The 17,740-nt window shown below is 47.0% G+C and overlaps 1 protein-coding gene across 4 annotated transcripts in view; it reads left to right on the top strand.

Moving 5' to 3' along the window:
- Window positions 1-922: 922 nt before the first annotated feature.
- SCN3B (sodium channel, voltage-gated, type III, beta subunit) overlaps window positions 923-17,740 on the top strand; it is a 24,188-nt gene continuing 7,370 nt past the window's right edge. Inside the window, exons 1-4 of one of the 4 annotated variants that reach the window (XM_010830514.1) lie at window positions 923-948; window positions 2,300-2,480; window positions 10,937-11,100; window positions 14,253-14,478. In XM_010830514.1, the coding sequence (XP_010828816.1) occupies window positions 2,426-2,480; window positions 10,937-11,100; window positions 14,253-14,478 (445 nt within the window). In that variant the 5' untranslated portion in view covers window positions 923-948; window positions 2,300-2,425. Of the gene's footprint in view, window positions 949-1,010; window positions 1,085-1,604; window positions 1,992-2,299; window positions 2,481-10,936; window positions 11,101-14,252; window positions 14,479-17,740 lie in introns of those variants that run through there. The other 3 variants (XM_010830513.1, XM_010830512.1, XM_010830515.1) reach the window with 3 other exon arrangements.

Below are 17,740 nucleotides of genomic sequence, written 5' to 3'. Positions count from 1 at the left end.
GATAACTCTGCAACAGCTTTCGTGAAAAACACTTATGAGAATTTAATTGACCATAGCTCTTTATAAGTGAGATATAGCTGTAAATATAATTGGACAGACACACCATCTAAAGCAAATGTGGCCATCATTCTCCTGGATTTACACTGCCCAGACCTCACAGAAAACAACAGTTCCTCTTCTGAATGTCACTTTGAGAATCATACCAACAAACTAAAAATCCTCCTGAGACAGCGACAGGGTAATTAAGGGCTGGAAACCAACCAGAAAATACACTGAAAGAACCGTATAAAGCTTAACCCCAAACAAAAGAGTCTGGGGTGGAGTGTGGGGAAGCTTAACTCTCTATTTAAGAAAACAGTTTGTGGACCACTTAATGGAGTTTGGGGAGGAAGGAAGAGTGTACAGAATTCAATAGAATATAAAGAAGAACTTTCTTAAACATTCAAAGGAACCAACTTGCGAAGTAGTAAGCTTTGGCCACTGACAAAGGCCAAATTTGTTCATCAGAAATGTCCCTGAGGCATACAAGAATTAGAAAGGAAGTTGAATTAAGTCGACTTTAACTTCTCATCCAAGTCTAACACACTGATTCAGGGCAGATCTTCAAAGCAACATGGAGTTTATGGCCCGGTGGCTCCCTGCCCAGGAAGAAGGACACTGTTGCTCTGTGATATGTTAGGAGGGAGAATTTTCTGCATGTGGTTCACTTACAGTCAGCTGTTACCCTGCCATTTTGGAATATCAATGTCAAGCTTCCCCTTTTGGAAAGGGAGCAGTAGGGAATGAGAAGGGGGGGTGGGGGTGGGGTGGACGGTTCTTGGATTAACCTTTCACTCGGTTCCAAGCATTCCTAATCTATTATGTCAATTGAGTTTATAACTAAATTTGAAGGTTCAGGTTTCCCTTCCAGAGATGGGGCGGGGCATTGAAACAGCTGCTAGGACTAGGGTAAGGCTAATAGTTGGGAGACGCCAAACCCCAATCTATCTGCTTTTAAACTGGGGAGGGGGGAGTGATTAGAGCGAGAGGGAGTTGCCCCACCCTCAACAGCACTGTTGAACCGACATCTGGATCACCTCACTGGGTAAGGAGGCGAACATGGGAACAGGTGCGCCTCACTCTTACCCCATTTCTAAGCAGCGATTATTTTGCTGGGTTAAGTGTGTCCGGAACCAACTGATCAAGGCTAGACAAAGAACACACCGGGAGAGAAGGAGGGGATGGGGTCGGGAGAGAGAAGCCAGGGGCCATGTACATTTCAGATGACGTCACTGATCATTGCCTGCGAGAGATTTGGCCCTCCTCTTCCCGGAGCTAGAGGCTAGCACGTCTGTGCAGGAAGCCGGAGTGGGGTTGCCTGGCGGGTGTGAATGGGTGGGAGGAGGCGTGCCCCTGCTGGGGAGACAAGTGGAGATGTGAAAGGGAAACCTGGAGACAGCCGGCGAGCAGAGAAATCGCGGGGGCTGAGGTGTTTGCGCAGCTCCGAGCTCCGCCCCCGCGCTCGGCAGCCGTGATCTGCCCTGGGAGGGGCACGCCTGTTTGGGGGTGGGGAGTGTTGCACGAGGGGGTGGGTCCGTGGTGGCAGTGAGGGTGGAGAGCAGCCTGCGCATGTCAAGGCTGACTGAGCACACACGGTCTAGGGGGCCTTGGAGAAGGGCAGCTGGTCACCTGCCACCCAGGGTCGGGGCCCTTGCACGATCTTGTGGGCGAGCTCCCGGGAAGGGGTCCATCCCCCTTCCCTGCCGCCCCACCTCTGAGATCGCCGGCCAAACAGAAGGTTCCACCTTCTTCCTGGCCGCTCCGGATCTCCCCGGGGAGCCTCGGCGGGTGTGGACGGTACCGAGGTGGAACGAATTTTGTAGCTCAGACGGCAGCTCCGTGTTGGTTTCGGGTATATGGGCACGCCCAGTTGGAGAAGCCGCCAGGGCGGATGAAGCCGGCGCTCCCGGGTCTGGGTGGATCCTGGTTGGAGCGTATCTGTTCGTAAGGAGGTGAGAGGTGGATTAACATGGACCCCTTCGACAGCCCAGCCGCCTAGAGCCTGCCGGCTGCTCGGTTCCGAGCCAAGCTTTCCGCGACGCGCAAACAGGAGACTGGAAGTTCCGGGGTGGGCGGGGAAGGCACTGTCCGTGGTGCTGATCCGGATCCCAGCAACGGGCTCTGGGGAGAGCGCCCCGAGCTGCCGATCCGCTCTTTTGAACTGGGGCGGCCCGCTAGGGTGGCTTGGAGCTGAAACCCTCGCTTGGCTCCAAAACCCCGAAGAGCCTCCCCAGTCACCGGCGCTTGGCCTTTATTTCAGTCAGAAAGTCGCCTCCTTGGACCGGTTCGTCCCAGAGGGTTTCCTCGAAAGTCTCTGAAAGGGAGCGGTTGTTGACCCAGGGAATCTCTGTTTAGCCCCGAAAGCCACCCGCTGAAAAAAAAAAAGATGCCTGCCTTCAACAGATTGTTTCCTCTGGCTTCCCTTCTGCTCATCTTGTGGGGTAAGTACCAGCACCCTGCCATGCGAGATGCAGATAACAGTAATAATGTTAACAATAATAACACATTGATATCGTTGGTGACAAGGAGCCCTGGTTGGCTTCCCTCTGTACATGTCTGCCAGACATGGGATCCAGAAGGATTCCATGAGAGCTAGGATTTTGAGATTGTCAAAAGGCCTCCCTATTCCTCTGATGCTTTATTTCCGAACCTCCCTTGGTGGTTTTCCCACCCTTCCTCCCGTTTCCTGCTAATTACAAAGTATTTTTCCCCCCTTTCCTGTTGCTGAAAGAGAATGCTGTCACGTTCATTATTAAAAAAAAAAATACATATATATATATATTGGTTGCAGTTGCATTTCATTTCTCAATGAGTTCTTCAAATTAATTTTTATACATTAAAAAATCTGGATGTGTGCATTTTGGGAGTGAAAATACTTTAGTTGTTGATCCTACTGTTTAATTTTAATAAAATTGGCTTCAGCCATTTGCAGTAATATATTAGATGAATAGGCACCTGGGAATTGCATCTTTTTTCTTTTTCATGAACATGGGGAACTAAGGTGCTTTGGTGTTTGGGGAGCTGGATGTTTTTGCCTTCAACGATAAATAGGTTCTTGTTTATCTATTGTGAAGCAGTGAGGTGACCTTCTCTCGCCAAATAAGGGATTCCTATACTTGGAACAGTAAAGCTGAGCAGAGTGGTCTTAGAGATGGGCTTGAAGTGGGATGCCTGCTGTGTATGGCAGAAGTTAATGAATCTACATGATAATGTCTAGATGTTCGACTGAGAGAATGCTTAACTGTATTGATGTATATCCCTCAGCGTCTGAATGTGTGTGCTAGTTTGTGTTGGAGCATGTTAGCATGGGCATCTGAATGGATTGATGAGGATGTAGTAGTGTGTGTGTGTGTGTGTGTGTATGTGTGTGCCTGTAGTTGTGTGTAGTTGTGTAGTTATGGGCATTCAGTCTTGGTCAAATATACGTGCTCTCCAGTTGATATCCTTGCCATCATCTTAGCTACCTTCCTCCATGTCAATAGCCAGGATAATTAGATGTGAGCATGCCCACCTACCTTACTGAAACTAGGTATGTGGGATCATGCTCTATGATTGGCATGGAACTCATTCTGCTAGTGCAGTGGCAGATATGCTGATGGGAATTGCCTCTTTACCTTATTATCTCTTTATTAAGCCTCCAGGACTAACTCTGGCTGCCAGTGTTATCTGGATTTTGCATGTGACCAGAAGCAGAGCCAAGCTTCCTGTTGAACAAAATGCTTGATGAGACAGGCTGTGAAGGACAAAGAGGGAGAGTAAGGCCAGTCCCAAGGGCAGACTCACCGCCATCCATTCCCAGTAGAGTAGACCAGATCTGAACATGAAGCAGACATAATAGGTTGCCAATGATCTCACCTGTCTTGAAGACTAAAGGCTGAGATTTCCTCAGGGGAGGTGAAGACTAGGGACATGAGGCTTAGGAGAGGTTCTTCGGGCTGCGTAAGAAAGAACATGAGTAAAGCAATGACAGGTGAAGTTGTAGAGGAACTTGGGTGATATTCTACAAAGCCTTTCTTCCCAAACCCTAATTTAAGTTTTTAATGTCTGGATTCTAGTGGAGGGGAGAGTATGCTATAGTCTAGGACGTTTTGACTAGGACTCTGGATCAGAGTGTTAGCTCTGCCACTAGCTTTTCATGTCATAACTTGAGAATATTTGGTTCCTCATATATGTGTATTTGGAAATATGTAAGTCTGGAAGTTGGGGCAGATATCTAACATCCTTTTTAGCTGCACAGTTGAATGGTAGGGAAATAACTTACAGAATATTGCTAAAATGCCAAAGTGCCCATCTTCCTCTCCACCCCTCAATCCCCCTGCCCAAAAAAAAAAAAAAAAAAATCTGTGGGAGAAGTATATGTGTTACACCTATCCTTGTCCATCCTCAGCTTCTGAACATGGTTCACCAAGTTAAGAAGCTACATAAGGCCATTCTCACACCAGTCAGAATGGCCATCAAAAAATAATCTACAAACAACAAATGCTGGAGAGAATATGGAGAAAAGAGAACCCTCTTGCACTGTTGGTGGGAATGTAGATTGGTACAGCCACTATGGAGAACAGTATGTGTGTGTGTTAGTCACTCAGTTGTATCTGACTCTTTGCAACCCCATGGACTGTAGCCCGCCAGGCTCCTCTGTCCATGGGATTTTCCAGGCAAGAATACTGGAGTGGGTTGCCATTTCCTTCTCCAAGAACAGTATGGAGATTCCTTAAAAAACTAGGAATAAAACTACCATATGGTCCAACGATCCCTCTAGTGGGCATATACCCTGGGAAAACTGTACTTGAAAAAGAAGGATGTACCCCAGTGCTCATAGCAGTGCTGTTTCCAATAGCTAGGACATGGAAGCAACCTAAATGTACATCGACAGATGAATGGGTAAAGGAGATATGGTACATATATACAGTGGAATATTACTCAGCCATAAAAAGAACACATTTGAGTCAGTTCCAGTGAAGTGGATGAACCTTGAATCTTGAACAGAGTGAAATAAGTCAGAAAGAGAAAAACAAATATCGTATATTAATGCATATATATGGAATCTAGAAAAAATGGCATTGATGAACCTATTTTCAGGGAAGGAATGGAGACTCAGATATAGAGAAAGGACTTGTGGACACAGTAGGGGAAGGAGAGGGTGAGACTAATGCAGAAAGTAGCATCAACCTATATACATTGCCATGTGTAAAATAGATAGCTGGTGAGAAGTTACTATGTAGCACAGGGAACCTAGTCTGGCAGTCTGTGATGACCTGGAAGGATGGGATGGGGGAAGGGAGTGAGGCTAGGGAGGGAGGGCATGTATGTATAATTATGGCTGATTTGCATTGTTGTACGGCAGGAACCAAAACAACATTGTAAAGCAATTTCCCCCCAATTAAAAATAAATTTAAAAAAATAAATTAATTTTAAAAAGGCACACACACCTAAAAAGAGAAAGAGATAGTTCAGGAAACTTTGCCATTAAATGTTAGAGAGAAGGCCTCACTTCACAAATGCGATCTCATTGTATTTGCATGTAATTCCAGTATTGGAAAACACTTAGCTTAGATGCATTCACCCTTCCCAAACTGATTGGTCACATGATGCAAATGTGAATGGAATTTTTCCATTCTTTTATTTTCTGCATGAATTCGGCAAAATTCCACATTTCCTTCATTAAAGTAAATAGTAGTAATAATAATAAATCCACACTTGCCTAGTGCTTCACAGTTTACAAAGCAGTTTTCAAATGAAGATTTGGTCCCCATAGCAATCCAGTGGTGTTAGTCAGGGAAAGTAGTGTCGTTTCCAGTTTAGAGATAAGAAAATAAGTGCAGGGAAGGAGAAAGGACTTGTAGAGAACTCTTATCTCGTGAGTTTGGTCTTCTAGTGCTTGTTGTAGCTCTTATGGTCACACCTGCTGCTCTCTGTACAGGATTGCAAGGTGGGCATCTGTCCTTTCATTTCTCTTTGGAGCCACCCTTCCACTCCTCTCCCAAGCCTAGGGCCCTACTCATCACCTCCTAGTATCTTCTCAGCTCTTCCTCTCCAGGTCTACTCTCCCAGATGTCTGTTGTGCTGGGGAATGTTTTCCTCTTTCCCCCCAGCAACCCATTTTGCATCCCATTCTCTCAAGGCTTTGCTAAGTGACTGGCTAGATCTGATAGACCAAGTCATTTCAGGGTGTTCATATCTACAAATAATGTCATTTATTACCTCTTTCTGGAAAGTTTTACTTTCTAATCAAAGCCTTTATTTTCTTAATACAAAGGAAAGCAGTGTAGAGCAAAGTCAAGAGGGGCAATATAACCAGATAACCAAAGAAGAGAAAGATTAGAGGAGTTGGTTACATATACATTACTATCCACTGCTTAATATAGATAGATTAATGCTATTCCTTAGTTAAATATAATCATAACCAATCTATTCTTCCTTCTCATGTTTCCACATTATTACTATGGAAACAGAAGAGGAGACCAAAGGTCAAATGATTTGGTCAAGATTATTCCAGGAGTTTCTTATTTATAGTCAGCAGGGTGGGTTGAATGTCTACCATACATACAGTCTTTTCTAGAATCTAGAGGATTTCATGAAAAGAGAGGAAGTAGTATACTGGAGACTCACAGGATGGAAAAATAGACTTTACCTCTGGATGGAAGGAGTTGTTGTTCAGTCAGTAAGTTGTGTCCAACTCTAACCACATAAACTGCAGCACGCCAGACTTCCTTGTCCTTCACTATCTCCCAGAATGTGCATTGAGTCGATAATGCCATCCAACCATCTCATCCTCTGTCACCCTCTTCCCCTCTTGCCCTCAATCTTTCCCAGCATCAGGGTCTTTTCCAAGAAGCAAGTCATATTGCAAAGGGAAAGCGAATAAGGATGAGTGGATTTTGTGGCCATTTTTCAATGTCTTATCTGGGACCTCATGAATTTAATTGACCTCATGAGCAGGGTTCTTTCTTAGGACTTCAGACTGGACTTTGGCAAAGAGAAGGTGGTCAGTGGGGCTTACTCTCTGATGATTGCATTACTCAGGGGCATCTCATAACAAAGAGAGGCTTCTATACCCTGCTGACCATCCTGACTACATATATTCTGCTTTCCCCCCTTTTACTCTAAATGAACCTACTGTGTTTATAGTTAAGGCCAACTCATCCTCATGTTCACTGGAGTACATCACCTCACACCTATTCAAGGATGTTAGTCCAGCACATGACATTTGCGAGCCCAGCAGCTCTATTGCTATCTTCATCCAAGCAGAATCACTGAACCATCTCTCAGTCTGATCCATGTACCAGCCTTTTAAGTGTTCTGTTTGCGTCCACCCTGTGCTTCCTCACCTCTTCAGTTTATTCTCAACAGAGCAGTCAGATCATGTCATGCCATTCTTCCACTCAGAACCCTGCAGTGCTCCCGTGTCATTCAAAGCAGAAGCCAAAGTCCTAGTCATGGTCTACAAGGGCAGCCACGATCCGGTCCTGGTTTATTTCTTCTACCTTGTCTCCTTCTATTCTCACTTTGTTCCCTGTACTTTATTATTATTTTTAAAAATATCTTGGGACTTCCCTGGTGGTATGGTGGATAGGAATCCACCTGCCCCCATTGCGGGTAACACAAGTTCGATCCCTGGTCTGGGAGGATCCCACGTGCCTCAGAGCAACTAGGCCCATGGACCACAACTACTGAGCCCAGCCTGTGCTTCACAAGAAGAGAAACCACCGCAATGAGAAGCCCAAACACCACAACGAAGAGTAGACCCTGCTCACCACAGCTAGGGAAAGACCACACGCAGCAACGAAGACCCAGCACAACCCCCAAAAAATCTTATTTATTTTTGGCTGTATCCAGTCTTAGTTGCAGCACAAACCTGAGGCATGTGGGATGTTAGTTGTCGGACCAGGGATTGAACCTGTATTCCTGGCATTGGAAAGCAGATTCTTAATCACTAGCCCCCAGGGAAGTTCCTGTTCCCTGTGGTTTATTGTGCTCTTTGCTTCTGCCAGCACACTCCCATCCTAGGACTCTCGAGTTGCTTTCTCCTCCGTACGCTTTCACATAGATAATTCATATAGCTTGTTCCCTCCTTTCTTTCATTTGGTGCCTGCTCCGTGTCATCTTCTCAGTGAGGCTGTCTCTAATGATCCTTTGTACAGAACGTGTTTGTAGAAATCATCCCATAGAGTTTTCACGACAAATTTATTCGATATTATTTCCAGCATTTTGTTGATGAATAAACTGAGTCTCATAGAGATTAAACCGTCTATCAACCTGGGATTTCCATAGCAGTCTAGTGGTCAGGACTTGGTGCTTTCACTGTGGTCCATCTCTGGTTGGGGAACTAAGATCCCACAAGCCACTCGGTGCAGCCAAAAAAGCAAAAACAGTCCACCAAACCCAAGCCTTCAGTTGCCCAGTGCCATCTTCCTCCTGCTTGTATAAGTGTAACTGTACATTACTTGGAATATTTTCCTATTTTACTCTGAAGTCATCTTCATTGAACTAATTCATCTTTACCACATCTCATTAAATATACATGTGCCTCAAGACTCCCTGCTACATGGGGTTTTCAATGCATAGTCTCTACACCTCTATCCACTCACAAACTTTTGCATAGACCATGCTTTCTTAAAAAAAAGAAAAACAGAAGAAAACAGGCCTATCCTCAAGACTTCAAATGTATCACATTCTGAAAATGTTTCTGATCAGTTCTCTCTGGATAAGGAACCTCCCCCCGTTAAAGTGATGACCCATATGCAGAAATGTGTGAAATGAATTTGAAATGAGATGAATTTAAGCAAATTCCAGGAGATAGTGAAGGACAGGGGAGCCTGGAGTGCTGCAGTCCATGGGGTTGCAGTCAGACACAACTGAGCAACTGAGCAGCAACAAATATGCAAAAGCAGGGGAGCCTCTTGCAGGCTGCCCACTAGAGCAGTCCCAGCTTGCTCAGAGTTTTAAAACCAAACCAATGAAATTTATTTTATCTCAATATGCTAAACTGTATCATAGTGCCTCTAGTTTTTAAACACTATGTCTAAAAATTTAATTTGTTCCCTTCTAAGTCCAATATTTCATTTTTCACTCTTAATTAGTTGGTCAATCTCATTTTAAGCTCTGAATACAGCTTTCCTCTACTTTTAGGAAGAACTAAGACAGACTGAAGGAAAGACTGGCCACTCACAGTGGACCGAGTTTTTAAATGACAGTGTGTACTGTTTCATTTTTAGGGGCTCTGTTTTTATCATGAATGAGAAGGTGGCCTCAGGAGGGGTTAGAAGTCCTAATATAAGAATCCCAGATGCTCCTCTCACTTTTGAACCTTCTGTATAAGAAAGTTCTTACGAAAAAATTTTTTGCATTTGTTAACAGCTTCAGCACCAAAAAAAAAAAATGTTTTTAATTGAGCAAGCCTTACTTTCATGTAGCTTTTGGAGCTGGTCAGAATCTATTTTCTCTTCCACAGAAATCTATTTTCTCTTCCTTCAAATATTTGAAGACAGATGTGTCAATGTCCAAGCTAAGCAGCCCCGGCCACCCCGCTTTGTTCTTACCAGACTTTGCCCCAGACCCTCTCCATCTTGCCTTCCCCTACAAACTTCCTTTTGTACACTGTGACACCGGAACTGATCCTCATAGTCCAGATTTGTTCTGAGCAGCACAGAGGAACTGTTCCTTCTCTGTTCTACAGCTACATCTGTTAACACAGCCCATATTTGCACTTTCTTTGTTGGCAGCCACATCCCACTTTTGATTCATTCTGAATTTTCAGTCTGATGTACTTACCCTCTTTAATGAGCCACAAGTCTCTAGGGGGCAGGAACTATAAGTCCAGACCTCCGAGTGGCATGCAAGGTGCCCTCCGATCTGACACCCCTCCCAATGTTTTTCATTTCTGCCACTCTGCATTTATTCTTCTATTTTGTTTTGTATGTTTTTTGATATAGAAATAACTTACATTTTAAAATTCTCTCCCTTTAAGAAATTTGAACATGTTTCTTACTACTCTCCTCTAATTTTATGCATGTCTTTTTTCATGCAATTCTTTTCTATATTTTTGTGTGTGGTGTGAGATTTTGTTGTTGTTTGCTTTTTTATTGGAGTGTAATTGCTTTACAATGTCGTGTTAGTTTCCCCCTCCCGATTCTTAACTGTGTCTCTCCTGCATGAAGCATCGCCCCAGTCCCACGGTCAGCTCACATTGTCCTCCTTGCTGCTCTGCCCTCCACTATGCCTCAGAATTACCTACATCTCCCATAAAACACAGATATGCTTACATCTCTCCATGGCTTTGAAACATATGCCCCCCTCCTTGTGCAGTACATATAGATGTCCCCACAACATGGGTCCGATCTCCCTTTCTGGCCTCAAGTCTCACCATCCTTGTCTTCCTCTCTCCCAGCTCAGCCAGGAATAACTGCCCCTCCTCTGGGAACAGAGCACATTACTAGTATGTCAGTCACCGCAGTCTGGTTTCATGACACTTAGGAGTGTGCGTTCCCTGCTAGACTATAAACGCCTTTGGGGCGTGGTGAGTGTTTTGTGCAACTTTGAATCTCAGCATCAGGCCTGTCACAGGGTAGATTTCAGTGGATGCTGGTTCAGTGAAGGGGTGCATGCAGTCAATGGGTGGATGCAGAGGTACTCTGTTTGCACCTAGATGCTGAGTCTTTGAGGGCAGGGTCAGATATGTGCTGCTCGCAGCTCACTGTTTCCCGTGAGCCTCTCGGTCAACGCCAGCTCATCCCTGCCGGTCGGGAGAGTGGGTACTTGGGGAGATCTTACACATGCATGCTATTTTCCCATGTGTCTCATGGTTCTTCCTTCTCTGTCTCTCCTCCCTCCCTTCTTGCTCTCCCTTCCCTCTGCCCAACACCTCCTGGCCCCTCCCTGTCTCCTGGCCTCTCTCTAGTCGGCGTCTGCTTCCCCGTGTGTGTGGAAGTGCCCTCGGAGACCGAGGCGGTTCAGGGCAACCCCATGAAGCTGCGCTGCATCTCCTGCATGAAGAGGGAGGAGGTGGAGGCCACCACGGTGGTGGAATGGTTCTACAGGCCCGAGGGCGGTAAAGATTTCCTTGTATGTCTGACTGCTGACTCTGGTCTTTGCTTTGCTGGCCTCTGCCATTTTGCACCTGGCTCCCGACAGTCTGGGGGAATGACGATCTGACAAACACTGGCTCCTTCTCTCCAAAGATAGACAGCTCCTCTGCAGATAACTGACAGCTTCAGTGTAGCCCAGCCTCTGCGAAAGGGAGGGCGCCCGGCCAGCTCCGAGCACTCCTGGTTATAAACAGAATAAGGGGGGGAAGACATAAATAGTATTTAGAGCCCACTGTGCGTCAGTCACCCCACTAGGCAGGTGTTTTCATTTAATCTCTGCACCATCCTACTGGATGGATTAAATTAGTAGAAAAACTGAAGGACTTCCCTGGTGGTCTAGTGGTTAAGAATCCACCTGCCAATCCCTGGTCTGGGAAAACCCCACATGCTGCGGGGCAACTCAGCCCGTGTCCCACATCTACTGAAGCCCCCGAGCCCTAGAGCCTGTGCTCTAGAACAAGAGAAGCCACTGCAGTGAGAAGCCTGTCCTCCGCACAGAAGAGAAGCCCCCACGTGATGGAACTAGAGAAAGCCCCTGTGCAGCAACGAAGACCCAGCACAGCCAAAAACAATACATTTATTTTAAAAATTAAAATAACGCTGTGTTATTAAATGGAATGACATGGGTTTAACCCATTTAAGTCTCACTGTCTCTTCATCTCACCCCTGAAGTAAGAATGTCGGGGTGACCAAAGCTGATGGTCAACTAGTACATGTACATCAATGGGTAAAGTGTTTGGGCCATCCTGTAGTGGTTACTTGTGCTAAACCTCCCTAGTGGCTTCACCACCATCCTTCCCACGAGGAACCTCTGACCTCCTTGTGGTCTGGGAACTGAGGGATCAGCCATGACCAATGTTAGTCTGATTGGTTGGTGCCAGTGCCAAAATGGTAGTTATATAATCTGAGTACCAACTTGGGGATGACAGTTATTCACACTTTCATTCTCTCTGGGGCCAGGCTGCGTGGGATTGGTTCTTGACTCCACAGCTTATTAACTTGTGTCCTTGGACAAATTGCTTAACTGCTCTGTACCTCACTTTCCTCATCTCTAAAATGGGGATATAAACTATAGCTACTTCATAGACTTGTTACCAGGACTCTTGAGCTATAATTTTTATTTATTTCATTTTTGGCTGTATCATGTGGCATGTGGGATCTTAATTCCCTGAAAGTGAAAGTTGCTCTATTGTGTCCAACTCTGTAACCCCATGGACTATACAGTCCATTGAATTCTCCAGGCTAGATTACTAGAGTGGGTAGCTTTTCCCTTCTGCAGGGGATCTTCCCAACCCAGGGATTGAGCCCAGGTCTCCTGCATTGCAGGCGGATTCTTTATCAGCTGAGCCACAAGGGAAGCCCCTTAATTCCCTGACCAGAGGTCAAAATCATGCCCAGTGCAGTGAAAGCGCTGAGTCTTAACTACTGAACCACCAAGGAAGTCCCATGAGCTATAATTTTTAACATGTTTAAAATAGTTCTGATATAGGAAACACTATATAAGTGTTTGATTAAGAACACACACAAGCACACACACACATGTGCGTGCTCAGTCCAACTCTTTGGGATCCTATGTACTGTAGCCCGACAGGCTCCCCCATCCATGGGATTCTCCAGGCAAGAATCCTGGAGTGGGTTGTCATTTCCGCCTCCAGGGATCTTTCCAGTCCAGGGATTGAACCCACGTCTCATGTGTCTCCTGCATTGGCTGGTGGATTCTTACTGCTGAGCCACCCAGAAAGCCCAATACACATGCACACATATACCCAAAAGGGGCAACTCATCGAAGTTTAGTTAGTAAAGAGAGCTTAGATATGAAACAGGTTGTCTGAGAGCAGATACAAAGCCCTTTTTACTGTACTGCCTCATCTTCCTGGAGGCAAGTTTTTTCTCCACAAAGACCTAATGGAGACAACATTAGGATGAAATTGAATTTTGCTTGCTTTTGTCTCTAGCTCTCCTAAAGCTGGGCTCATTTCTAATTCTAGGCTGGACATGTCATTCTGAAGTGGCTTTGCTCCAATCAGGTGCCAGGCCTGGGACAGTAGCCTTCCCAGTCCCCAGCTCAGGGCTGACCTTGACCAAGGCTAGTGTCCAGGACCTAGTGTTGCAGGAGCCTGGACATCTTAATGAGGTGGAGAGGTCCCCATGAAGCCTCAGGCCTGGTTATATGCCAGCCACCTGCTCTGCTTCCAGGCATGCCCAAAGTAAAAAGATGGCTCAGATGGAGGAAAAGAAGCTTTAACAGTTGTGCTGGAAATACAGAGTAATGGTAATAGAAATTTTTGCGAAGATGCAAACATTCCATATTCATGCTGTCCAACTCAGTAGCCACCAGGTACAGGTGTCACTGAACATTTGACACGGGGCTGGTGCAACTGAAAAAACAGAATTTTACATTTTATTTAATTCCTAGTAATTTGAATTTTAATGTAAGTAGCCACGTGTGGCCAATAGAGATTAGATGAACTGCACAGCTGTAGAGGGGAAAAAAATAGGTATGTCAGAAGGTGGAAGTGTCAGAGAAAAGAAACATAGAGATCAGCTCTAACTCCACCCAGAGTGGAAGAGCTGATGCACGCACATCACTGGCATCTCTCTGCTCATCTGGGCCACTCGAGCAGCCTGGGTCCCCTTCTTGTGGCCTAGCCACGACTGCCCATGTCCCCCCAATGGTGATCAACTCTAAGAGTCACATTTGGAGGCCGGAGCTCTCAGATCCTTCATGACAAATGAAGCTGCCTCTCTGCCTCCATCTCTCGCTGGCGGCCCCCACGGCACAGCTTTCTCTCTTGTTCTTTTTTTCCATATCCTTCCAGTCCTTCCTTTCTCTCAGCCTCCGGTATGTGACACTCATCTTCCTCTGTTCTCTTTCTTTCCACCCCCTTTTCCTGCCCACCCCATCCTTCCACGTCCACGTGCCCTGACCCCCCTGTGCCTTTGCCCGCCCTGCCTTGGCTCTCTTCCTTGCCCCGCTCTGAGCCTCCACCCCACTCCCACATTTTGGGAGCTGCTGGTAACATCACCCCTCCCCCCTGTCCATGCACCATCTAGTCCTCTTCTCTGCCCTGTCCTCACCCCTCCCCTGTCTTCTCTCATGGCCCTCCCCCACCGTTTCTCCACGTACAGATCTACGAGTATCGGAACGGCCACCAGGAGGTGGAGAGCCCCTTCCAGGGGCGCCTGCAGTGGAATGGGAGCAAAGATTTGCAGGACGTGTCCATCACTGTGCTCAACGTCACCCTGAACGACTCCGGCCTCTACACCTGCAACGTCTCCCGGGAGTTTGAGTTCGAAGCACATCGCCCCTTCGTGAAGACCACCCGGCTGATCCCCCTCCGTGTTACCGAGGAGGGTAAGGCTGGGGCCCAGGCTCTCTCAGGGGAGGAAAGACAGTGGGTCTCCACACAAATGAGCCCCTTGAAGAATGCAAACTCCCGTGTATTTGGAGTGGTGAGATCTAAAATTGCCACCGCTGGCTTGTCTTCCTGGAGTGGCCAGCTTCCGGCAAGCTGCCTGAGAGCTTGCCTCTCTCTGTGCCTTTCCTCAAAGCAGAAAGGCTTGGGATGGTAACACAGGAATCTTTACCTGGTCCGTGGCCTTGCACCTCCAGAGAAAAAGGACAGCCTTTGCGAAGCCTGAAACTGCCAAGTCAGCTCCGTCTTCTCTGGCCTGTGTTGAATCTCTGATTCCATGGGCTCAGAGAAATCTCCTGCGGTTCCCTAGAGGTCATCTACCTTCCTGTCTGTGATCCATACGGACCTCTAAACCGGTGGTGCTCAAACTTCAGCCAGCCTCAGATTTCCCTGCAAGACTTCTTAAACCCAACCTTTCTGATTCCATACACAGAGCCTGAGAATTTATGTGACTAATAAATTGTCAGGAGATACTGATGCTGCCGGGGACCACGCTTTGAGAACCAGTGCTCCAGACCAAAGTCTGACAGTCTTTGTCATCTGTCTCCCTCCACAGTAATCATATGAGCAGCCCCTCCTCCGTGCATGGCGTCTCTCCTTACATAACTTCATGCTCAGCTGGGAGAAGGGGAAAGATGTTTAGCTCTCTAGTCTTTACATTTTTTCAGATTTCCCCCAGGTGGTTTCTTGTTAGGCTTGGAAGTCCTTTCATCATTCGAACTCAAATGTTTGTTGCGATTAAGTCCAGAATCGTGAAGGTGAACTTAGAACTGTTTTTGTTCTGCTTTTAATAGACTCGTGTTTGGGGCACCATGGCTCCTCACCCCTTGCAAATTTTCCTTCAGGTGTCAGAAAAGTGGTATATGCATTTCCCTCTCTGTTTTCTCACCCAGGCAAAATGATGATGCCATTGTACCTAGCTCTTCCTAGACCGTCCATTTCCAGCATGTTCTCAGCACTTTGGCTGCCCCAAGATGCAGGACGGTGAACACAGACAAAAGCTGTGAGGCAGGAGAGGTGGGAGAGGTCACATTAAAGCCAGGCTCTTCCTATAAAAGGATGCCAGGAATCCTGACTTCCAGGCCACAAACGTATCATGTTATGGTGATAAAGTTCATGACGCAAGAGAGTGAACAGCAAGAGAGAGCCATGTCATGATTTAGTCATGATTTAGACTAGACTAAAACGGAAGGTAGGTCAATCCTGATGGTGCACAGGGATGCTCAGGGCACTTGGCTCAGACTTGGTGAACCACTTGCCCTCTGCAAGCCCATCTCTTCTGTGTGCATGGAAGGGCTTGGGCTGAGACCTCCCTAAGGGATCCTCTTCTGTTTACACACTTGTGCTCCCTGGGGGAAGGGAGCCTGGCGCCCTCTGCTGTTCACCATCGGGACTGTTGGCTGGTGACTGCCAGACGCTCGGAGGCTGCCTCTGTCTCTACCTCGTGCTCTCAAAGGTTTTGCCTCCAGAGTGGTGCAGCCAGTGGAAAGTGTGGCGAAGTGGAGCCTGTCTGCCTGCCAGGCACCAGAGCCATCTTTGAGTAGGAACAGAGGGAGAGTAAATTTGTTTTCAGAGCCACCGAGCCCCTCAGGCTCTCTTAGGGCTGGAAGGAAGCTTGGCTCTCTTTCAATCTAGGGGTTCTAACCAAAGAACAAGCATTGAAATCCCCCAGGGGGCTTTCCTTCCGTGTAAGTGGCTCTGCACCATTCCTGCAGTGTGAGTTCAGCTGGTCGGGGTGCCGTCTGGTGAATGTGAGTTGGAATGACTCCCCTGGTGATTGGAGGGTGCAGCTCTGGTCCCCCATCCTGTGGCTGGGGGAGAGAGCTCTGAAGAGGAGGGCTTGCCCGCACATGAAGCACCTTAGCGCCAGAAGCAGGACTGTAGTCCAGGTCTTTGCCTCTATTTGCTCTATTTCCACTACGTATTTTCCCCACAGCACCATCCCACTCTCTGCCCCTTTGCTTTCTTCCCCAACCCCTGCAACCCCTTGGCAGCCCCCTCCAGCCCACCCCCAGATATTCACTGCTCTCATGCTGCCCCCCTCCACCATGACACATCCCCATGTCTGCTCCACCCCCGTGGTCCCAGACCCTCTCCCTTCTCTCTGCTCAAGCTGGACCAGCTCTAAGACAGAAATTTTTTTCTTCCCCTAAAGGCTAATGAAGGTACTAAGGACAGCTTCCTACAGTACAACTGCTGGCTACTGCATTCAAAAAAATTATTTTTTTTTACACAGACTCAGAGGCCGCACAAAATGTGGGACCTTAGTTTCCTGACCAGGATCCAAACCTGTGTCCTTTGCCTTAGAAGGCAGATTCTTCACCACTGGACCACCAGGGAAGGCCCTGATTTCTGCACTTAAACAGAGATAGGGGACTTCCCTGGTGGTCCTGTCGTGAAGAATCTGCTTGCTAATGCAGGGGACACAGGTTCCACCCTTGGACTGGGAAGATGTCATATGCCGAGGAGCAACTAAGCCTGTGCACCAACAATTACCGAGCCCACGCTCTAGAACCCTTGAGCTGCAACTACTGAGGCCGAGTGCTTCAACTCTTGAAGCCTGTGCACCCTAGAGCCCATGCTATGCAAGAGAAACCATCACAACAAGAAGCCTGTGCAGTGCAACCGAAGAGTAGCCCTCAGTTCAGTTCAGTTCAGTCGCTCAGTCATGTCTGACTCTTTGAGACCCCATGGACTGCAGCACACCAGGCTTCCCTGTCCATCACCAACTCCCAGAGCTTACTCATACTCATGTCCATCGAGTCAGTGATGCCATCCAACCATCTCATCCTCTGTTGTCCCCTTCTCCTCCCGCCTTCAATCTTTCCCAGCATCAGGGTCTTTTCTAATGAGTCAGTTCTTCGCATCAGGTGGCCAGAGTGTTGGAGTTTCAGCTTCAGCATCAGTCCTTCCAATGAATATTCAGGACTGATTTTCTTTAGGACTGACTGGTTTGATCTTCTTGCACTCCAAGGGACTCTCAAGAGTCTTCTCCAATACCACAGTTCAAAAGCATCAATTCTTCAGCGCTCAGCTTTCTTTATAGTCCAATTCTCACATCCATACATGACCACTGGAAAAACCATAGCTTTGACTAGACAGACCTTTGTTGGCAAAGTAATGTCTCTGGTTTTTAATATGCTGTCTAGGTTGGTCATAACTTTTCTTCCAAGGAGCAAGCATCTTTTAATTTCATGGCTG

This window comes from Bison bison, unplaced genomic scaffold (genome assembly GCF_000754665.1).
Source record: "Bison bison bison isolate TAMUID 2011002044 unplaced genomic scaffold, Bison_UMD1.0 scf7180017864518, whole genome shotgun sequence".
Classification (NCBI taxonomy): Eukaryota; Metazoa; Chordata; class Mammalia; order Artiodactyla; family Bovidae; genus Bison; species Bison bison.
The sequence above is the reverse complement of the archived record's forward strand: the minus strand, read 5'-3'. Positions and strand labels throughout refer to the sequence as shown.